Source organism: Piliocolobus tephrosceles, chromosome 4 (genome assembly GCF_002776525.5).
Source record: "Piliocolobus tephrosceles isolate RC106 chromosome 4, ASM277652v3, whole genome shotgun sequence".
NCBI classification, from domain to species: Eukaryota; Metazoa; Chordata; class Mammalia; order Primates; family Cercopithecidae; genus Piliocolobus; species Piliocolobus tephrosceles.
The window spans coordinates 45,331,705-45,356,243 of record NC_045437.1 but is presented as its reverse complement, the minus strand read 5'-3'; the positions used below and the strand labels follow the sequence as shown (position 1 = coordinate 45,356,243).

The 24,539-nt window shown below is 37.1% G+C and overlaps 1 protein-coding gene and 1 pseudogene across 2 annotated transcripts in view; one reads left to right on the top strand and one right to left on the bottom strand.

The window, feature by feature from the left end:
- Nucleotides 1-1,424: 1,424 nt before the first annotated feature.
- Nucleotides 1,425-24,539, bottom strand: part of CERT1 (ceramide transporter 1) — a 145,205-nt gene continuing 122,090 nt past the window's right edge. For both annotated transcript variants that reach the window (XM_023207996.1, XM_023207995.1), the window contains 7 exons: nucleotides 19,811-19,906; nucleotides 16,747-16,879; nucleotides 15,503-15,573; nucleotides 12,490-12,618; nucleotides 11,605-11,734; nucleotides 9,861-9,997; nucleotides 1,425-4,505 (listed from right to left, as the gene is read on the bottom strand). In XM_023207996.1, the coding sequence (XP_023063764.1) occupies nucleotides 9,870-9,997; nucleotides 11,605-11,734; nucleotides 12,490-12,618; nucleotides 15,503-15,573; nucleotides 16,747-16,879; nucleotides 19,811-19,906 (687 nt within the window). In that variant the 3' untranslated portion in view covers nucleotides 1,425-4,505; nucleotides 9,861-9,869. The remainder of the gene's footprint in view (nucleotides 4,506-9,860; nucleotides 9,998-11,604; nucleotides 11,735-12,489; nucleotides 12,619-15,502; nucleotides 15,574-16,746; nucleotides 16,880-19,810; nucleotides 19,907-24,539) is intronic.
- Nucleotides 4,396-5,712, top strand: LOC111539940 (annotated as a pseudogene).

The window sequence follows — 24,539 nt, the reverse complement described above, 5'->3', positions numbered from 1 at the left end:
AGATACCCTCACACAACACCTCAACCACAGAGCCTGGGTGACAGGAAAATCGTGGTTTGGCATCTTCTAATAACTTCAGAGATATTAAAGATTTGTTCTAGTACTAACCTCACAGAACTCTATACAAAGAATGAAGAGGCCAAATAAAGTAGCTTCACTTATGATATTTGTGCAAGGCTATTCAAAGGATACAGATGTGGAAAGTTCACAGAAAATGTGTCTTAATAGGCAGACAATGTAAATGATAGTATGAACCCTGTAGTAACCAAGTTCAAATAATGGCAAGAAAATCTGGAAGAGCCTATAAAAGCAACCCCATTTGAAACTGCTAGTTACAACTACACCTTACTTGCAGGTTATATTCCAAAGTCAAGCCTAAAGCAAAAACTGCAGTTAAAACTGCCCTAGAAAATCCCTCTAGGAATGAGGACCACATATTTCTCTGTCAACAAATTCAACACGTCAGATTTTCCCTCCAGCATCCCACCAGATTAAGTAGTTGGTTTTTATTTACAGATCACATTGTTTGGATGTCATGTATTTTTGAACACTAGGAAAGAAATATGCTCAGTGCCTTTCAATATGAATCCACTGGCTGAGTGAACTGCAAGTTCACACTTCCCATTTCATGGGTGTTCTAGGGCATAAATTCCGAGTGCAACAAGTGGAGCTGAGATTATTTAAATGAGATTTAAATAAATGAGATGATTTATTTATGGTTAAGTGCATACAGATCAATTACAAAATAAGTGTGTATCATTCGCCAGCACTGTGCTTCCCCATTTTAGAAACACGCAAGTGAATATGGCTTAATTCTCTAGCAATCTTTTAAAACTTCTGGACGTGATCCACAGTAATTCATTGTAAACTGTAACCCACTACACACATATGTATAATACATATGACAAAATACATATAAAATATTTATTACATGTCATATACTTAATATATTCCACTGTTATATTCTGTTAAAAAAAAAAAATTGGGCTGGGCAGTGGCTCATGCCTGTAATCCCAGCACTTTGGGAGGCCCAGGCTGGTGGATCATCTGAGGTCAGGAGTTTGACACCAACCTGGCCAACATGGCAAAACCCTGTCTCTACTAAAAATACAAAAAGTAGCCAGGCGTAGTGCCTCACGCCTGTAATCACAGCCACTTGGGAGGCTGAGGCACAAGAATCGCTTGAACCTGCGAGATGGAGATTGCAGTAAGCCAAGATCGTGCCATTGCACTCAAAGCCTGGGTGACAGAGCAAGACTCTGTCTCAAAAAAATAAAACAAAATAAAAATGTCGGCTGCAACTCTGTGTTTTCTTGATCCCAGTGATCCCTAACTGGGTTACAGGAAGAACACTGAATTTCAAGCTCTTAGCTACTCAGAGTAGGGCAATATCTCAGGGTTAAGGAAAACAAATCAAGCCAGCATATTTGTCCATAATATTTTAATACTTTTCCACTTTAAATACTGGTTTTAATTTTGTGATTGTAACATGGAAGATCCAACTTTATTATGTTTAAAAAACATCATCAGGATCATAAAGCTATTATAGAAGTTACTCTACACACTCCCAAGGTACTTTAAAATGATTATGTTTTGAGTCTGTAGATGAACCATGACAAAATCCAAATACATCGTCTGTACAACTCGGACTAAATACTGGTGACAAGTGTTTAATTGGACAAATAACTGATAAGCTTAAAGATAACCAGCACAATTTCACAAGAGAACCAGCTCAGCCCAACTAAAAATTTCTTAATAGCAATTGACACTGACATTGTATTAGGTGTATAAATTAGTTGATGAAACTGAACAAAGAGAAAATCCATTCCTCCTTTTCCTTATTTTGCCTTCTTACACCTCCCTTGCAGATAAAACCCTCCTTTGGTTTAGTTACCCCTGTGGCAATACCAAACCAAGTACTGCAGTGATCATCCTCTACCTCAAAACGAGGAGTCCTGAATTCCGGCTGAAGCACTGTGCTCTCTTGTCCTGTGCAGCGGCAATCAGGGATAACACCCCACATCACCAATATATTTCAAGTTTCTAACATAGCACAAAAGATAAACTGACTAGAAAAGAGAGTAAAGGGTAGTTTTTTCTTTTGGTTTAGGGGAAGACAAATATCTGTAGATGAGAAAACATGAATATTCAGGATGTAGGAATCAGCTTAATGAAAATAATTCTAGAGGATCTAAATGTTGTCCAGAAGGTCAGTACCTCTCCAAATTCTGACCTCTTTTGGACTCTTTCCATATTCACCAATTTATTTCTCAATCTGATTGGGTGGGATTAACTCTAGTGAAGGACAAGTGCAGTTATCTAAAGGTAAAATGTTATCTTTTCTTTTAATACAAATATTTTAGTGTAATCATTTTATTTACAGAATCAATTGCAAAAGTATATCATCACATTTAGTCCAAATGCAACTAGTGATAATTAGATTTAGATATTGCTTTGTAAACTTTCCATACTTCTGTAAAATAAAGCTATCCAATTTAGTAATGAAAGAGTTAACTGTCTGTGTTCATGACAGTTACCAGAAATGGCAAACAGAGAAACATTTATAGTGAGCATACAGAATTTTTTTGAAGATTCTTATCAGTGGCTATGGTGAAGAAACCTGCCCTCCCCAACCCTCCCATTCTCCCATCCCAACCCCATAACCCACAGCTGATTGTAAAATAAAATACACATTTGAGGTATAAACTTTTCTTTTTTAAACATCACAATATAAAATGTTAACTGGTGATGTAGTAAACCAACATGATAATTTGTCTTATTTGCCTTACTAGCATTACCACCATATAGGCACTTTTCCACGTAGTCAAATTATGAACAGCATTTTTCTATAAGGCATATTCCATGCACATCATTTACAGAAAGGTAAATTAAAAAATAGAAAAGATTATGGAGCGTGAAATCTGCGTGCATGTAATGTAAGCATATGTTTTATATGTATTTTTCTCTCTGTACAGAATAATAAATATCACTATATCTGATGCAAGTAATTCACTTCCAGGATTGTGCATATTAAGCGATCAGACTAATCCCATCATTAAATTATTATCTTGCACTTATCATTAAGACTCCATTACCATGTATGTGATATATACAGGAAATGTTCCATGTGACATGACTTTCTGCTTTACAAAATGGGTCCAATTTCTGTGTTTTTACAGAGCTGAACAAGTCAGCAAAGCATCTACAAAATGCCTCTGATTTGTATAAATACACTGGTGTGTAAACACAATGAAGATTTTGAAGTGGGCAGTCATTTCAACTTCAGTGAGTACTATTCCTTGCCTCATCTCCATGCTTCAATGTTGTTCACAGGACTTAAACTGAAAAAGGTATTTTACATTTTAAGTGCATATAGCAACAAAGAAACGCATTTCAGTTTGAATCATGTGGAATCTTTACTGCTCTGCTGAAGTTTCTGATCAAGAGGCAGAGAGGCACTGCTCACATTTTCCATGTATACTTTGCAACCTATCTTTTAAACTGACCCAAACTGGAAGAACAAACATATATACCCGTTACTGAATACCAGAAATATTGAATTAAATGTCAAACTCAGTCTGATTTGCTTTAAACAAGTTATACCATATACTATCTTAGAAATTTAAAGAAAACATGAACTTATCTTGACAATTTTCCAGAAAGTAGTCTATACCAACAAGATTTGTATGGATATTTCTGTTTGGAGACAGGCAGAACCAATTTAGGGCTTACCAAATTGTGTTTGTAATAAACTGAAAAAAAAATCTAGCACACAGTACACAACTAAAAAATATAATAGAAATATAAAGATATCTGGGGGAAGAAATAAAGCTTTTCACTTTCTCCATCAGAACCAAGGTTCTTCATGGGAGTAAGACTATAGAAAAGGCAAAATCACAGGTTACTGACAGCCCTCAGTTATTAAGAGACACATGACAACATGAATCATTATAGAAATCAGCAGCAACGAATTCTATGATTATACAAAGCAAAAAAGTCAAAAAATTCTGGACACAGATTTGACTGTAGGCCTGAAAAAAGAACCTCATCCAGATATTTGCTGCACAGAAAGCACACGCCCCATGTGCGTTCAACTTTTGTGCTTTTCTTTTGTGCACAAAACCTGATACAACAGAGGATCTTAGGCCGGACCATAGTAAATTAAAAATTCTGGAAAAGTATCCAAAAATTAAAGCATCAATTCCTAGTTGTGATTCAAAGTTGATTTTTTTTTTCTCTTCTAGGAGCAAGCAAATAAAAATATAGCCATATACATGTAATTTTACATGTATTTATAGTTATATGCTGAGCAAGGAGATCTAGCAGGAGATAGCTAGTGTTAGATGTTCAGCTTTGCTATTGCAGTATTTTGTCATTTTTGTACACAAGGCCAAGGTCTTGGGCCACAGACAAGGCTATAGATCCTATGTTCCAGCTTAGAGCATTCAGCTTTTTTTTTTCTTTTTTTCTCCAACATGGAATGTCACCCAGCCTTGCTTCAGTCACTGAAGGAAAAAAAAAAGACAAGTAAAAAACTCAGCAGTATGTTTGTTACTAACAGCTGCAAGACTACCAGAACAGAGTTCGCCCACCCTCCATATTCATGGAATGCACAGAATCTCTATTAAAATTTATCATTATGAATGCAAAATTATTAACCTTACAAATTTGAACTTATCCTATCAGCAAGGAATCAAAGGTATATGGAATTTTTCAAAAGTTAGGGGAATAGTCCTCTCTACGGTCTGGGCCTCCAAGATGACAAAGAAAAGAAGGAACAATGGTTGTGCCAAAAAGGGCCGCTGCCACGTGCAGCCTGTTTGCTGCACCAACTGTGCCCTATGTGTGCCCAAGGACAAGGCCATTAAGAAATTTGTCATTTGATACACAGTGAAGGCCACAGCAGTCAGGGACATTTCCGAAGCAAGCGTCTTTGATGTCTATGTGCTTCCCAAGCTGTATGTGAAGCTACATTACTGTGTGAGTTGTGCAATTCACAACAAAGTAGTCAGGAATCGATCTCATGAAGGAGAAGAATCAAACACCTCCGCCCCAATTTAGATCTGCGGGTGCTGCCCCTTGACCCCCACCAAAGCCCATGTAAGGAGTTGCATCCTTAAAGACTGAAGATGGACTATTCTCTGGAGAAAAATAAAATGGAAAGTGTACTTAATATTGCACGCTGAGTGTATTTGTGCCACATAGGGTGAGAATTTTTTGTGTGTGTCAGACCAAGTGTGAAGTGACACAGTGTATTTTCATGAGGGAGAAAGCTTATTCATGTAAATCAAATCTTAATTGTTTGTAGTCACATCCTCGGCCTCGCAATTTGCATAGGTGTATGAAATAAAGGGGGTTTGGGCAGCTGAAAAAAAAAGGGGGCAATATAGGCAAGCAGAGGGGATCAGTGAAAGGTCTCCTGATTTTTACCCCACAACATGGCATTTCTTTTCTCTTAGCCTGCAATAAAAATTATGACATACAATACTATTTATCAAGAATTTAAAAAATGTATTCAAGCTATGAGAGAGATGCTTGCCTTATTTAATCAACAAACATGCTCCGACGTCTTTGTAATGAGTTTAAAAGTTTTTACTGGCTGGGCTAGTGGCCCACACCTGTAATCCCAGCACTTTGGGAGATTGAGGCAGGCAGATTGCTTGAGCTCAGGAGTTTGAGACCAGTCTGGGAAACATGGTGAAACCCCAACTCTACTAAAAGTCCAAAAAATTAGCCGGGCATGGTGGTGTGTGCCTGTAGTCCCAGCTACTCAGGAGGCTGAGGTAGGAGGAACACCTGAGTTTGGGAAGTTGAGGCTGCAGTGAGCTGAGATTTGCTCCAGTGCACTCCAGCCTGGGCGACAGGAGTGAGACGCTGTCTTAAAAAAAAAAAAAAAAAAAAAAAAATTATCTATCTATCTATCTATCTATCTATCTATCTATCTATCTATCTATCTATCTAGTTTTTACTGTTAAACAACTTTGGATCTTATTAACTCTTTACAGAACTTTCTGTAAAGGTGATATACACACTATTTAATGTTACTATTTTTTCCATCACCAAAATTAAGAATGTTCGCTTTCCTAGGATTTCAATGCTGGGTTTGACTTCATACATTTATCTTCCATAATTATTGTAAAAAAAAAAAAAATCATGTTACAGTAACAAAGATTTTTTCACATTAAGGTTTGAATTTGGATCTTTGTTACAAAGAAGCTCAATCTGGACTCAAAAAGCCAGATTTGAGTTTGGGTCAATGAATCTTTTCAGTTGTATCTTTGCACACATATACACGTATCCACAAACAATAGACCTCTCTTCCCCAGAGATGTTTTTAAGATTCCAAGCTCCTCCCTCCTAGGTCCATAAATGAAAAATCTGTGCACATATACATGCACACACATAGTCAATAAAACATTGCTCTAAATCCAACAGTGTAGATGCAAATGCTGCTAATATCCTACCATGTATCTTTCAAATGTTTCAAAAAGTTATTCTTCTCAAATATAATTGAGAGCATGTTTTACATAGAACTGCATTCTGATTTCTTTTGCTTTAATACAAAGTTGTATTTTCTGTCTTGCTTAGTTGAATATCTGAGCCCCTTTGGTAAGGAAGTCATATAAAGCATCAAGAGGGAGGCTGTTTCAGTGAGGTCATGGTGAAGAAGAGAGAAGACAGATAGAGTGAAACAAAATCTGGTCTTGGATTGAGTGAAACAGCACCACTTTAAAAACCTAGTGGCCATGGCAAAGAGACATATCGCTAAGCAGGGTGATAAGCCTGTTGCTGTCATGTACCATCAGTTTTCTGGTTTATTTGATAAATATGGCACAGACACAGAAACAATAAGAAGTAATGCATCCAGATATAGCTATAACAATTCTAAAGTACAAGATACTATAAAAATTGTGAGCACACTTAATGCAGTGCACATGTGCCTGAAGAGAGAATCCCTAAAGAGTCAGGCTATATTACAAAACACCAATCATTCAGGTAAGAAAGACTGGAATCTGTTTAGTATTTTCAAATACCCTTTTTCCTGGGAAAAAGCTAAATAAGACATCAATGTAATATACCTTATGTTAGTATGGGATATTAGTTAGTATCGGACAATAAATTTAGCCTTTGCATTTTTTTTAAAAGAAAGACATACTATAAACATCATTAGAAATCAGATTTAACATTATTTCATTATATAATTGACTATTATTTTTAGCTAAAGAAAAGGACTCAAGAATATACACTTCTCAGCCAATTACTTAACATTCAGTATAGGTGAGAATGAGAGGATATTCACGTGTTACTGCTTACCATTTGTGTATCACAATTGGCAATATCTACTAATATTTTAAATGTTATTACAAAATAGAATTTATAGAAATAGTATTATACAAAAGATTCTCAATGGACCAAAGAAGGCTTAAACTCGATCATAAGAAGAGGAATACAATTAAAACTACCCTGACAGTATTTTTCACCTAATGAGTTGGGCAAGTTATAAAGTTTTGTTTTACACATTGTATGAAAAATTATGGGACACAGGTACTGCAATTCATTATTCCTGTTGAGATGGTCAATTACTATAACTTCTATGAAAAGTAGTATCTAAATTATAAATGCACAAACCCCTAGCAGGGCCAGTAGTACCACATCTATTAATTTTTCCCACATATAAACTTGCAAGTACAAAATGACATATGGATACAATTATAACACTGTTCTAGCAAAAATTGGAAACTGTAATATTCACCAATGCAGAACTGATTAAATAAATTATGTATATCTATACAATGGACTACTGTATAACCATCAAAATCAGGAAGCTCCTTATAAATATGTGAGACCTTCAAGATAAAATGCAAATATAAGATGTTGAACAGTGTTTACAGTAGCTGCTTCTCTAACAACAAAAAAAGTGTATGTGTGTAGAATTTACACTAGTATTTGTTCATTCAAGCATTAAAAACTTTCTGGAAGAAACTAGTAATAGCATATAGTCATAGTTAATAGTATATGGCGAATGCAAGACGAGGTAAATTTTATTGTGTAATTTTTTCATACTTCTTTTTTGTTTGTTTTTTGAGACGGAGTCTGGCTCTGCCGCCCAGGCTGGAGTGCAGTGGCCGAATTTCACCTCACTGTAAGCTCCGCCTCCCGGGTTTATGCCATTCTCCTCCCTCAGCCTCCTGAGTAGCTGGGACTACAGCCGCCCGCCACTTTGCCTGGCTAGTTTTTTGTATTTTTTATTAGAGACGGGGTTTCACCGGGTTAGCCAGGATGGTCTCGATCTCCTGACCTCGTGATCCACCCGTCTCAGAACTTTTTCATACTTCTGACTTTTTTTTTTTTTAAGAGACATTACCTGTCCAGGCTGGAGTACAGTCGTATAACCACAGCTCACTGCAGCCTAAAACTCCCGGAGAAAGCGATCTTCCTGCTTCAGCCTCCCAAGTAACTAGGACTATACATGTATGCCACCACGCCTAATTTTTTTTTTGTCAAGATGTAACTTTGCTGTGTTACCCAGGCTAGACTTGAACTCCTGGCCTCAAGCCATTCTCCCACCTTGGTCTCCCAAAAAGTGATGGGATTACAGGTGTGACCCACTGCGCCTGGTCACTTTTGACTTTTAATCATGTTAATGTATCACTTACTTTAAAAAGTTAAAGATTCTGGGCCGGGCGCAGTGGCTCACGCCTGTAAACCCAGCAATTTGGGAGGCCCAGGAGAGCAGGTCACCTGAGGTTAGAGTTCGAGACCAGCCTGGCCAACACGGCGAAACCCTGTCTCTACTAAAAATACAAAAATGGGCTGGGCATGGTGGTGGACGCCTGTATTCCCAGCTACTCAGGAGGCTGAGGCAGGAGAATCACTTGAACCTGGGAGGCAGAGGTTGCAGTGAGCCGAGATTGTGCCACTGTACCCCAGCCTGGGCAGCAAGAGAGAAACTTTGTCTCAACAACAACAAAAAAGGTTAAAGATTCTACCTCTTTGCATAGAGGTGTTCAGTGCTGTACTGGTTGACAGTTAAGAATACGGAACCAACTCAGACATTAACGTGGGACTAGTTAATAAATTCTGCAACATGCATGTAACAGATGTTAAAAAGAATGAGATGTTTTACACATCTGATGTCTTATAAAGAAAGATAGTCAAGACACATTGTTAAGTGAAAAAAAAGCAGGCTATAAAACAAGAATTTTGTTATAATAGTCAGTATAAACATTTTAAAATCTGGAAGATTATACAACAAAAATAACAGTTTCTAGGAAGGGAAAGAATACATACAGAAGTTTGCCCTTCTGCAATTCTACAGTTCTATAATATCAAAATTTCTTTACATAAGCATTAGAAGAAAAAGGAAACAATAAAAAAATTAAGTTTTAAAGGCTATAAACTACAATTCCCAAGGCCAGGCATGGTGGCTCATGTCTGTAATCCCAGCACTTTGGGAGACTGAGGCAGGATGATTGTTTGAGGCCAGGAGTTCAAGACCAACTTGGGTAACATAGCAAGACCCCTATCTCTACAAAAAATAAAAACTTAGCTGAGCGTGGTGGCACATGCCTGTGGGGACTCCCAGCTACTGGGAAGGCTGAGATGAGAGGATCGCTTCATGCCAGAGGTTGAGGTTGCAGTGAGCTGTGATGATGTCACTGCACTCCAGCTTAGGCAACAGAGCAAGACCCTGTTTAAAACAACAACAATAACAACAACAAAAACCAACGAAATAATACTCTATAGGGGAACATCAAAAAACACAGCAAATACTTTCAACAACTAAATTTTAGTATCGACAGAGTCATATTAGTCAAATAAAGGTAAAAAAAAAAAAGATAAAACATATCTTCTAGTACCTGTTAATACTAGAACAAAATAGGCTTTCCTGCAGTTTTTTCTTGGACGTAAGAAGTAAAACGTTTTAGAAATTTAGGATACTCTCGCTTTGCCACTGCCCTTAACACTGAGGCTGGTGCCCATCCTCCAGGGTTCACTGTAAGATAAAGGAAAATTAAAATGTATTAAGATACAATTCTCCACACATATGTGAAGCACTTAATTTGTTCCCTTGCTTTTAAAATATTCCTCACATTGGACCAATTCGCATCTTCTTTTTTTCTTTTTTTTTTTCGAGACAGAGTCTCGCTCTGTTGCCAGGGTGGAGTGCAGTGGCGTGATCTTGGCTCACTGCAACCTCCACCTCCCGGGTTCAAGTGATTCTCCTGCCTTAGCCTCCTGAGTAGCTGGGATTACAGGTGCACGCCACCATGCCCAGCTAATTTTTGTATTTTTAGAAGAGACAGGGTTTCACCATGTTGGCCAGGATGGTCTCGAACTCTTGATCTCATGATCCGACCGTCTCAGCCTCCCAAGGTGCTGGGATTACAGGCATAAGTCACTGTACCCGGCCGGACTAATTAGCATTTTTTAAGTCCCAACCTTTCATTCCTTAACACTATCCATCAGACATAATCAGACAGCAAATAAGAAAGCATTTATAACCTTTCTACAATGTTCTTGGTTCCTGAAGTTACCTGTAAAAATTACTATAGCACCACTTAAGGTTATTTAAGGCAGATTTATTCATAAATCTGTACTGTAATTAAATAGCAACTTAGGTACAACTGTTTCTTTAAACATACTAGCAGTTATGGCCCTGTATAAAGAAGGCTTGACTTTTGATGAGAGAGGTTGCAATGATTACTGCAGGTGCAAAGTAGGTAAAGTAAGGACCCAAAGCAAGCAATGAAAAGGCCTATCCAAAGCAAAAGAAATAGGTAACTAGCAACTAACAAGGACTAGGGAAGCGATGACTCAGAAAACAAAAAGCCTGACAATGAATGCCAAAGAGAAATAAATATGTAACTAGCAACAAATAAGGAGTAGGGGAGCACTGATTCAGAAAGTTAAAAAGGCTGACAATGAGTAAAAGAACTCTAATTTCCTTCCCCACTGTTGCTTATATTCCTAATTATAAACACATTCTATTAGGCAAATATCTAAGAAAATGGTGCTTAAAAATGAAGGCTAGGCCGGGCGCAGTGGCTCACGCCTGGAATCCCAGCACTGGCTCACACCTGGAATCCCAGCACTCTGGGAGGCCGAAGTGGGTGGATCACGAGGTCAGAAGTTCAAGAGCAGCCTGGCCAAGATGGTGAAACCCTGTCTCTACTAAAAATACAAAAAATTAGCTGGGCATGGTGGTGGGCACCTGTAATCCCAGCTACTCGGGAGGCTGAGGCAGAGAAACGCTCGAACCTGGGAGGCGGAAGTTGCAGTGAGCTGAGATTGCACCATTGCACTCCAGCCTGGGCAACAGAGCGAGACTCCATCTCAGAAAAAAAAAAAAGAAGTGTATATGACAGTGACCTAGGGATAAAGTTTTAAAATTTACCTATCCACCTCTAGCTTCAGAAATACTCATATAGTAGTAGCTCCAGGGTGAAATTCAGACATCTGTATTTTCAAAGATTCTCTAGTAATTCTGATATACCTTTCTCCAAAAGGATAAGAACTAAAAAGGCATTTGTCCAAATTGTCATACAGGTCATGATCAAGAACAGCCACATTATCAAAGAGCAAAAACAATAAAATACATACCATTAGCTACATATGTAATCTTGCATAGAATGTTGTCCCTGCTAATTTCCTGGTTTCCCTCTGGTGGGCTTACCAAGGTTTGACAAATCATAGCAACATTTATTTTGGCACGGACACATCGGTTGTTTAGCTGCCAAAACAAAAAACAAAGCATCAGAAGATACCCAGTATTTTGTAAACTCTGCTGGTCTAGTATCATATTAGGTTAACCAAAATCATAACTCTTAAAAACTATCTCCAGTGAAATCTTACAAGCACCAAGCTGATATGACACCAGGATTCCTCCCCACCCACTTTTTTCGGGGACAGGGTCTTGCTCTGTTGCCCACTCTGGAGTGTAGTGGCGCCATCATAGTTCACTGCAGCCTCAAACTCCTGGGCTCAAGCAATCCTCCTGCCTCAACCTCCAGAGTAGCTGGGACCACAGGTGCACATCACCAGGCCTGGCTAATTAAAAAAAAAAAGAAAAACGAAATTTTTCTTTAATAGAGATGGGGTCTAACCATGTTGCCCAGGCTTCCCTCCTCTTAAGTGCTAAATGGAGCTAAACTGTGGTAAACCACAGAGGTTTAGCTGGTAGTTGATAATGGCTTAAGAGATAACTGTGGGAAGTAGTCTATTGCCCAGTGTACGTACTGCCCTTTTGGCTGTTTCACCAAACCTTAGAAGGAAAGGTAAATGGCCCTGGTGCAATGTTCACAGCCATGACTGTTGCCCTCAGACAACACATGGGCTATACTATTGCTAGCAATCAATCTAACACAAAATCTAAGAAGCATTATCAAATCAAGTATTGTGTGTGGGATGTGTTTATCATCTTTATCCTGCATTGTGTATTTAGCTTTATATTGTTTAATTATACACATTTATATATATTGTACTTACAGGAGCACTGTCATGATCCACAGAAAAATTACAAACTATCCAAGTTTCAGGGTCATTTTCAGTCAAAGCTGATATCTTTCGAATGGCAGAAAGATATAATACGTCTCGCTGAGAAGCAGGCCACACCCTCTGTGGAGAAGTAAAAATCTTCTGAAAAACAGATCTAACATGGAACTAACAGGACAAACAAATGTAATGCCAATAAATATCTTAATTGAAGGTAAATCTCTCAAATTTTAAATGGAAAGCATCTGAGGATATCTACCAAATGATTAATTATGAACAGAGTTAACAGCTTTGCAGAACAATATAATAAAAGGAATAATGTTCTATTTCTTTAATTATAGTAAAATATATACATGTATAATTTGCCATTTTAACTAATTTTTAAGGTACGATTCAGGGACATTAATTACATTCACAGTGCTGTGTAACCATACGGCGCTCTCTGAAATTTATCATTATCCCAAACAGAAACTTTGTACCCATTAAGCAACAACTTTCCATTCCTCTCTCCTCATACTCCATGATTATGGTCCACTTAGATTCAAAGATTTAAAGAAAAAAGACTTCTTTGAATCAAATCACATTAGAAAGAATTCTAAGTCACTTAGATTGAGTATTTCAATATTAAGGTATGCAAGGGGAAACATATACTCTGGGAATGACATGGAGCCTAGGTCTTCAATAAATGGGACTACCTCCTTTAAATGAGAAAAAAAAAAAAAACCAACAACAATCTTTTATCCTGTTTATGTTACTTCTGTTTTGGTTATCTCATATATGTACCTGGACTAGTCCTTATTATGCAGTGTCATTCTTGATTACTGAGAGTAATAAATAGCATACAAATCATTTGCAAGATGAAATGATTCATTTTTTAAAGATACAAAATTTCATGCAGTTGACGAACACAGTGTTGGGTAAATTGGGTGGAGACAGTAATACATGAAGATTTGGCAAATTTAGACCTAATGAATACGAATCCACAGGATGGTAAGATAGAAATTTAAAGAATGAGAATGACTTAAACATCAAGAGACCAGTAGCCCTCTTTTAAGACCATATTGTAAAAGAAGTCAAATTTAAAGGGAAAAATATTGTAGTGTAAATAACATTATAGACTTTGAGTCTAAGCAGAACATTATCATGGGATGTGAGGAGAGGGGAATGGAGAGTTGTTGCTTAAATGATTACAGAGTTTCTGTTTGGGGTGATGATAAATTTCAGATACAGTGTTAGTGGTATGGTTACATACATTGTGAATGTAATGTGATTTTCTTGAAAAAATTATTCCAGGACAATTTGTTTTATTCCAAGAATTGGCAAATAATTATAACTGTAACACATTTTGTTACATATAAGATTTTAATAATTTTTAGTTTTATTTTTCAATCCTGATACAACTTACATGACCCTCTCTCCATCTACTATTTATCTAGTAGAATACCTTCAGCAGATTGTTTTCCATGATGGATTATTTTCAGATAATAAGGCTCTTTTGGTTCTAAATTATTGGTTATTTATCTTCATTCCCAATTATAGGGTGACTTATTAATATTCTGACATTTACTAAATTTTAGATTTCAAATTAGACTTCAAAATTTGTATGCTAAAACAGAATCTTAACTGTTATGCATTTCTGAGCAGCTATCGTGTAAAATTAAGTATGGCTCCTAATTATTAGATATAAGATGTCTCAGATGACAAGACTGAGCTTAATACACAACAGACTTATAATGTTTTTATATAATGCACTCAAAAACCATTTAAAAGAGAAAAATGAAGTACTCACTGAATTGGAAAAACAAAGTACCTATTAAATCATTATATTTCTTTTATAATGTTTAATATTGTTTTTGGTGGATCTCTCCAAAATTTTAATTCCTTTTATTATGCTATACACATTATGTTATTGGGCAGTTTTCAGAAAAGAAAGAGCAGAATAAGGCAAGAGAAATATTAATTCTATAATTTTAAATATCAAGAATAGCAGAAGAAGAAATAAGGTGAAAGGGAACTAATTTATGTTTCTGTGTGCTCTGGTGTATGACTAACCTCTCAAGTCATGCTCTGCGATTTTTCTTTGCCTTCAGATAATCCACTTACTTTTATATCTATTAGTCTTAACATAGGCTAATACCATACTAGCCATTACCCTTATTGTTGTTGTCACAGGAAGCTATAATTCACATTCATATTTGGTAACTATCATTTACCTCTTAATAGAGACTAGATACTAGAAAGGTATTTAAATGTATTTCAGTATTTCGGAAGGCTCATTTCTAGATTTAAAATGTGTATAAAGAAAGCTGAGAGCATGGCATACACCTGTAGTTCCAATTACTTGGGAGGCTGAGGCAGGAGGATCACTTGAGCTCAGGAGTTTGAGCCTAGCCTGGGAAACATAGCAAGACCCTGTCTCTTTAAAAATAAAAACTGAGCCGGGCGCGGTGGCTCAAGCCTGTAATCCCAGCACTTTGGGAGGCCGAGACGGGCGGATCACAAGGTCAGGAGATCGAGACCATCCTGGCTAACACAGTGAAACCCCGTCTCTACTAAAAAAATACAAAAAAAAAACTAGCCGGGCGAGGTGGTGGGCGCCTGTAGTCCCAGCTACTCGGGAGGCTGAGGCAGGAGAATGGCGTAAACCCGGGAGGCGGAGCTTGCAGTGAGTGGAGATCCAGCCACTGCACTCCAGCCTGGGTGACAGAGCAAGACTCCATCTCAAAAAAAATAAAATAAAAATAAATAATAAAAACTGCATAAAGGGAACTGTTGATCTTTATCAAGCACTCTATTTCTAGATTGTATCTCTTTGATTCTTGCCTGCACACATTTCTGCTCTGAACAGGTTGATACACCTTTCAAATATATGACATTCATAAATCATTAATAAAGTCTTTGGATTTTTGTGCCTTTTAATAACCTCCCCAATTTTACTTTAGGGAATCTGCATGTCTGTGTTTGAACTACATTGAAATTCTTTTAGGATGAATGAAGAGATCTTTACCTTGTGTGTTTGATAAATGATGATTGCATTATCAGCTAATGTTTCCACCACATGAAAGTTTTCTATAGTTGCTGAAATGAAGAGAATAATAAAAAGATAAATTATCTTTTCCTAGAATGTGATCAATTAACTTATGATGAAAGTCAAGTACGAATCGACAGTATGGTAAATTGAACAAGATACTGCCCTATCTAGGCTACATCCAAATGGAAGGTAGCTAACACTTAGCATTGTGGTTACAGATGAGGGATGTGAGGTCTGATCACCAGGAAGCTTCATTTTCTTTGGCCCAATATCTATCTCTCACAGCAAGAAAGCAATTCTAATCACTACTGCATCACTCGGGCACAAATAATTCCCTAACACTAAAGCTGTTCCCTTTTCCCTAATTTATTGATGTTAAATAAATTGTTATATCTAATCTTAGGTGGCTATTTCTGTGAAAAAGGGATGTCAAACTGCCAATGATAAACATGATGTTGAGAAGTATACTTAGGAAATTTTGTGTCTAAGGGGAATACACAATAAGAATAACTCTAGGCTGGGCGCGGTGGCTCACGTCTGTAATCCCAGCACTTTGGGAGGCCGAGGCGGGTGGATCACCTGAGGTAAGGAGTTCGAGACCAGCCTGGCCAAATTGGTGAAACCCTGTCTCTACTAAAAAATACAAAAATTAGCTGGGCGTGATGGTGTACGCCTGTAATCCTAGTTACTTGGGAGGCTGAGGCAGGAGAATCACTTGACTGGGGAGGTAAAGGTTGCAGGGAGCTGAGATCACGTCATTGCACTCCAGCCTAGGCAACAAGAGAAAACTCCATCTAAAAAAAAATAATAATTCTAAAGTAATCACAAAAGGATTCAACTAGGATTTACCATGGAAACAGTTTAGGAAAAAGTAGATGATGAAACAGAAATCTTCAATTTCAGTCTTGGCTTCTCCACCTTGTTGCCTTTGACAAGTCACTTTGCCTATCTGAATTTTACTTAATTTGTATGTAAAATAAGCAATAATAACTACCTATCATTGTAGGATTACTGAGGTTATTGGATCAAATTACATAGTAGGAAGCATTTTGTACACTGAAAAGTTCCACATAAACATATTGTTAGTCCTCTATATGATTTTCCAAATACTTTCTAAGTTGACTTTGTGAACTATGTATGAGATGCAGAAAACTAGGTTGGATTTGATATTAAATTCAAAATAATAATTAGATTAAAATATATTAATAATGACAGCTTACTTTCCCAGTCATTGCGAACGTCAACATTCCAGAAATAATTGCAGACCTCATGTCCTGTGACGCCTTTAACTGCATGGGTAGCTTTTAAAGGATCCAGAACAATCCCATTTTCTTCTACTTCTCTTCTGTATACCTAAAGATAACATAATTCCAAAACTGTTTGAAAATTAAAAATCAAGTCCATAAAAGCATGAAAACATGCTTTTAAATATGGCTGCTCTTTAGATTTTTATGAAAATCTATTTATAGAACATATTCTGCTAAAAGAAAATTAAAAATTTCAAATTAACAAAAAAAGTACTGAAAATTATAAATCCAAAGTAAACTTCATAAAAAACATGCATATGTGATAAATGACTTACTGTGAGTTGTTTAAAAATAAACGTATCAATTTGAATTAGGCGTTATTTACCAAACATTCTCAAAGACTGTTTAACATGGCTAAGAAAACCAAATAAACCTGGCTAGAATATATTCTCCTTAAAGATACTAAATTAAGGTTGCTTTGTTCAATGCTGTATCCCAACATCTAGAATAGATGTATCTGAAACACAGCAGGTACTCGGTTATTTGTTAAATCAATGGCTGAAAGCTAAGACGGCAAAAACATAAATAACAGATATATCTTACTTTAAATACTGAGGTTATATACCTTGAATGCTAAGTAAAATTAATTATTTTAAAATTACAGTTTGCTACTTTAGATAATTACGTGATAAATACTTTTGAGAAATGAAGAAACATGTATCATGGGGGAGAACCAAGTGCCAATTTATGAAGGACCTATGGGGCTAGACATTGTTAGACATTTCACATAGTTTCTACTACAGCATCTCTCAACAGACTACCTTCCCCTACATATTTATTACTCATATTATTGGGACCATCGTTTTCCCAGCTACCCAAACTAGAAACTCTAGACTTTTGATTCCTCCCTTTACAGTTCACACAGCTAGTAAGCTTTTTACTATTCTTCCTCTTTTTTTCTTTTTTTTGAGACAGAGTTTCGCTCTTCTTGCCCAGGCTGGAGTGCAATGGCGCCATCCTGGCTCACTGCAACCTCTGCCTCCCAGGTTCAAACGATTCTCCTGTCTCAGCTTCCTGAGTAGCTGGGATTACAGGTAACAGCCACTATGTCCAGCTATCACTTTGTGCCTGACTCTTTTAAGCAGTCTGCTTGTTCTCCAGTTTCTTCCCTATCAGCTTGATCTTCTTAAAATTATACTTTTCTATCCCAGCACTTTGGGAGGCCGAGGTGGGTGTATCACCTGAGGTCAGGAGTTTGAAACCAGCCTAGCCAACACGGTGAAACCCCATCTCTACTAAAAATACAACAATTAGCTCAGGGTAGTGGTGGGTACCTGTAATCCCAGTTACTCGGGATTACAAAAAAAAAAAAAAAGATACTTTTCATACAGTGGCTAATCTACTGTTACAGACAATTGTTATAGACAATGACTATTCTCTTTAGAGAATAACTTTATGCTTCCCATAACCTAGGCCCAATTTCTCTCTAACACTGTGGCTGTAGGAGTACTTATTTTCTATTCCTCATTCCAGCTGGAGAGACTTCATCTAGACCATCACTCCTGGCTTCTCTTCAGTGCTTCACTTTCTCCTCCCTAGAGGTAGGTGACTCTATGGTGACTGAATGATGACTACAGAAGAAATAAGGCAGGTCTGGCTCAACCCTTTCTTCCACAAAGAGCATACATCCTGGCCTGCTTCTGTAGTGAAGGTTTGGGATTATCCAGCAATGCCAGGAACATGTTTAATTCTGGAATAACAAGACCCTGTAGCAGCTGATCTCAAACTATTTTCTACAATCACCTTATCAGAATTATAGCTAACATTCTGGTATCTCATTTATCTGTCTCTTTTATTTTATGTCTTAATTTGTTCCTTATTCAAGAGGAGAGGAGATCCCAGCATCTAATAATATATCTTATTTGCTAGAATAATTCTGGTCAACAAAGATTATGCAAAAATTCCGACTAAAAAGTTTGCTTTCAAGTTTTTGCTCACATCATTATTAATAAAATTATTAATAAAAACAATTTTGTTATTATTTCCAGATGCAGTTCAAATGCTTCTCTGCATTGTAAAACAATCTAATTGTTTCAAATCACAGAGATCTTTCTTTTCTGATTTTCTCCACCACTCATCTGTACTCTTCACTCAGTACGTTATCAGATGGGGCCAAGTAATAGCATGCACACACATATATATATACACTATTTTTTTAGACAGGGTCTTAGTTAGTCACCCAGGCTAGAAAGCAGTGGCACAAATGTGGCTCATTGCAGCCTTGACCTCCCTGGCTCAAGGGATCTTTCACCTCAGCCTCCTGAGTAGCTAGGACCACAGGCGTATGGCACTGCACGTGGCTAATTTTTGCATTTTTTGTACAGATAGGGTTTCACCATGTTGCCCAGGTTTGACTTGAACTCCTGAGCTCAAGTAATCCACCTGTCATGTCCTCCTAAAGAGCTGGGATTACGCGTATGAGCCACTGTGCCTGGCCAATAGTACCTTTTAAATGTCAATATTCTTTTTCCTCTCTCATTCCTTGCTCTTATTTTCCGTCCTCGTGTTTAGGGATGTAAACAAGATTAACTGACCAATGTCTGAACATCAAATAAAGGTGCAGTAAGAGAAAAAAAGGAGGGTATAGACCAAAAAGGGAGAGAAACAAAGTGTTATCTAGGCACAACATTCAGTATGTCAAAAAACAAAACAAAAGGAAATATCCAAATACAGGACCATCAGCTAATTGTGACCTTTCATATCTAATTCTCCAAATTTTATTTTCTTCATGGCCTAGTCAAAACAGAAAGGTTTAATCATGTATTTATATTACAATCATAAAGAAATTTTAGTAAAGGCAAAGCCAAAAAAGCAAAAAGACATTCTATTGTTCAATATATGATACTGCTTTGATCACATGTAATAATTTGTTTTAAAGGTAAGTTGAAAGTGCTATCCTTATTTATATCAATAGTAATGATAATATGACTGAAACAGAGATGCCTTTGGCAATCTACAACATTTCAGAGGGAATTACCTTCATTTCTCCTTCTTCTACAACCAACTGCCAATTGGCATCTCCGCCTACATCCTGTAATGAATAAGTCATGTGGTTCTGCACCATCTCTTCAACCTTGTGAGGGGAGGAAAAAGGCATGAGAATCCAATAGGTATGTCATAATCTCTAAAACAGAATGGTATTCAGTTAACTTCAGTTAAGAAATGGTGCTCTTAGTAGCTAAGCAACCAAATGCACAAAGGTGAGGAGGTTTTACAGAGCGTTTGAAGAGTTTGGTCCATATTCCAGATATCCAGGTTAATGACAGGAGACAGAAATGAAAAGAAGGAAGATGGGTCACTCAAGTAACACATATTGGCCTAATGTGTATCAAGTGACCAAAATAAGCATTTTCTGGAAAAAAGAAATATTCCATTCTATATCATAAAACAGAGATGATGTGTTAAAGTATAAAATAATGGAAGAGTATAGATAAAAGGGGCACAGAGATCATCCAGTCTAATGTTTCAATATTTAAGACTATGTAGAGATATCAGGAAGGTCTGACATGAACAAAGACATATAGAGAGAGAACACATCTTTGCTCTCAGATGAGCAAAGATACACAAAGATTAGCAAAGATATATATGTATATGTCAAAGATTTCAATACAAAAAAGGTGAAAAACCTTCCTTATGCCACTGATAAACCTCTGTTTTACAACGGAATATAAGCCAATTTAAAAATAATCAAACTCTTATTTATTTGATTCCAGTTTCTTTGTTCTAAATTCTTTTAGGGACAATGCTAATATTCATATATTCAAGCATTTACACATAATCACCTTTTAGTTCATTTTAAAATTTCTAACAATTTCCTGTAAAAATTTTTAAATTTAAATTTATAACAACTTTTTACTGATATTTAAATGTAACTCTTAACTATCACAAATTGTCCTTATACATTTTATGTAAATAAGCAAAGAAAGTTGAATATTTCACACTACCAGATTTTTCAGATTTATTGGAGAACTGAAGTGATACAAAGATTGTGGAAACAAAGTAATTTCATTTTATGTAATAAATATATTAGAAGACAGAAGAGCTGAAAAATATATATATATATATACACATATATATATCATACTTCCATTAAATTTTATCCTAAAGTTCATTTGTTTTATATAAAGTCTATTCTGTTCATTAGGAATATAGAACAGGAATCAGTTTTGAACATATTTCAAAATAAATAATCAACTCCCCAACCCCCACCCAAGAGACAGGGTTATTCTGTCACACAGGTTGGAGTGCAGCGGCACAATCATAACTCACTGTAATCTTGAACTTCTGGACTCAAGTGATCCTCCTGCCTCAGCCTCCTAAGTAGCTAAAACTACAGGCTTGTGCCACCATGCCCAGCTAATTTTTTTTTTTTTTTAAGAGACAGGTTCTCACTTTGTGGCCCTGACTGGAATACAGTAATATGATCATAGCTCACTGCCACTACAATTTCCTGGGCTCAGGGGATCCTCCTGCCTCAGACTCTGAGTAGGTGGGATTACAGGAGTGCGACACCACACCTAGTTAATTTTTTGTAGAGACAGGGTCTCGCCATCTTGCCCAGGCTGGTCTTGAACTCGTGATCCCAAGTCATATTCCAACCTTGGCCTCATTAACAGTTTTAAAAAAGAAACTCACTCTGGGAATATAATTTTCTATACCAAAGGATGTTATCAATATGTTATAGTGATATATACTTCTGCTACCTCGAGTTTCTGGATCTTAAATACATTTTTGATTACTGAAAGCAGGTATGGCCTTAAGTGTCTCCTGATACGTCAACCATCACAAAGAATATTTTTGATAAAAATGCTGAGATTCTATAATCTACTTTTGTACTAAATAAACACTAACAATATTTTATTCCTTTATTCATAATTCTCAAAACAGTGTGAGTTACTGATTTGACAGAAATTTAACAGGACATTCTACAATTTTACAAAGCCTTGGAAAATATAACTTTCAGTGTTGCATGGAGAAACTGTGCACCTTTATAATTTCAACATCTGCTTTGAGAGAGCAAGGATAACTAATGCAGGATTCCAAGTTACTAATACATACAAAATGTATCTGATTTCCAAAAAGGAAAGTTCCAATTACTATGTATAAATAAAAGTAGCATTGGCTTGATTCATTTGTCTGCGTCACACTGTGATTAGGAGAAATGTTTACACTCTTCAGATCCCAAAATCTTAAAAATCTTTAGATTTGAGTACATGCTTTGAGGTAGGAAACTAGCAGTTAAGCACACCTGTATTTATTATGAGATAAGAGACAGAAAGAAATGCCTCCCCCAAATAAACTCTACTTTCAATAGGTTACTTGTGAAAGAAGAACGTGAAGAACAGAAGAATTTTATTCTGTTAAAAAACAGAATTGGGTTCAAAAAAAAAATTTTTTTTTTGAGATGGAGTCTCGCACTGTTGCCCAGGCTGGAGTGCAGTGGCGCGATCTTGGCTCACTGCAAGCTCTGTCTCCTGGGCCCACACCATTCTCCTGCCTCAGTCTCCCAAGTAGCTGGGACTACAGGCACCCACCACCATGACTGGCTAATTTTTTGTAGTTTTAATAGAGACAGGGTTTCACTGTGTTAACCAGGATGGTCTCGATCTCCTGACCTCATGATCCACCCGCCTTGGCCTCCCAAAGTGCTGGGATTACAGGCGTGAGCCACCCCGCCTGGCCTAAAGTAATTTTTTAATGCTACTTAGCTCTTTTGTCAAAAACAACGCAGGTAGTTGTGTTTCTGTTTGGGAGATTATTCTGAATTAGGGATTTCAAATGCCTAAGAAATGAGGTGTTTTTGTTTTGTGGTATTGTCCAAAAGAAACCAGATTCCATAAACATAAACGCACAGTAGGTAGCACAAGTCAAAAAATATATAGAAAGCATATTTAACATTGTCTTTCTAGGTAGGCAAAAAATGCTATTCCTTCAACGGTAGGCCATGAGGCAGGTCCAGGTTCGATTTTCAGCCATGCTGTATAAAAATGTTTTAAAAATGATATTCCTGTAATAGCTACACTGCATCAATGGAAAACCAGTTTTCAAAAGGTCCAACAAAGAAACAAACATTCAGTGTTATGCTCCTAAAAAACTAAAGATCTAATGAAGTACTAAATTACTGTAATAAACTCTGCAAAGCTTTCATCATGGAATCTTCATTCATTATAATATCTTCCTTGAGGTAATAACATAAAGTTAAGAAGAGAGGTATACAGGTAAAAATCTCACTATAACAAATTTTATGTTTGCTATAGGAAAATATGAAGTAACCAATATTACCATAGGGGCAGTGACTTGGGCACTGGTGACCAGACTGACACTTCAGATCTAACCTAATAATCTGCTCACTTTACTGTTCAGTTAAGACTCTACATATTAAAAAGAAGTGGGAAGCTGGGCGTGGTGGCTCACACCTGTAATCCCAGCACTTTGGGAGGCCGAGGCGGGCAGATCACAAGGTCACAAATTCGAGACCATCCTGCCTAACACGATGAAACCCCGTCTCTACTAAAAATACAAAAAAATTAGCCAGGCGTTGTGGCGGGCACCTGTAGTCCCAGCTACTCGGGAGGCTGAGGCAGGAGAATGGCATGAACCTGGGAGACGGAGCTTGCAGTGAGCCAAGATCACGCCACTGCACTCCAGCCTGGGTGACAGAGCAAGACTCTGTCTACAAAAATTACATACACCATACTCCAGCCTGGGTGACAGAGCAAGACTCTGTCTACAAAAATTACATACACCATAATATATATGACAGAAGATAAATGGAATATTAGTGAACTATTATTTTAATTTTATTTATTCTACTTTCAAGTTCTGTTAAAATCAGCATGTATCACTTGTACACTAAAAAAGGGAGAGAGGTGAAATAATTACCACAACAATAATGTGCTCCTATGGACAAAAGGTGGGAAAAAGCCTCACATAGAACCATTTTTTGCAATGATGCTCCCTATAGATTAGGCTGCAAATGTACTGTGTACATCCTTTGATTTCTTCCTTTTTCAACTGAGGATGATGTTCTTCCCCCTTTGATTTCTAAGGTGATACCTTTAAATGTGAACTGTTATGCAAATAAATGTGACCAAAATGATCAATTTATGAATCTAAATTCTTTCTATTCTCTGTACACTTGAAAATTATTTTCTGGTTTGTGGCTACAGTCATTATTTCAAGAACTTGCCAGCCTGGGCAACACAGCAAGGCCCTGTCTCTACAAAAAATAAAAACAATTAGTTGGGTGTGGTGGAATGCCTGTAGTCCCAGCTACTTGGCAGAGGCTGACAGGAGGAACACTTGTGTCCAGCAGGTCAAAGGTCAGGTTACAGAGCTATGATTGTGAAACTGCACTCAGCCTGGACAACAAGTGAGACCTTGTCTCCTTAAAAAAATAAAAATGAAAATAAAAAAGGCTGGGCATGGTGCCTCAGGTCTGTAATCCCAACACTTTGGGAGGCTGAGACGGGCAGATCACTTGAGGTCAGGAGTTCAAGACCAGCCTGGCTAACATGGTGAAACCCTGTCTCTACTAAAAATACAAAAACTAGCTGGGTGTGATAGTGTGTGCCTGTAATCCCAGCTGAGACAGAAGAATCGCTTGAACCTGGGAGGTGGAGGTTGCAATGAGTCAAGATCGTGCCATTGCACTACAGCCTGGGTGACAGAGTGAGACTGTCTCAAAAAAACCAAAAAAACAAAAA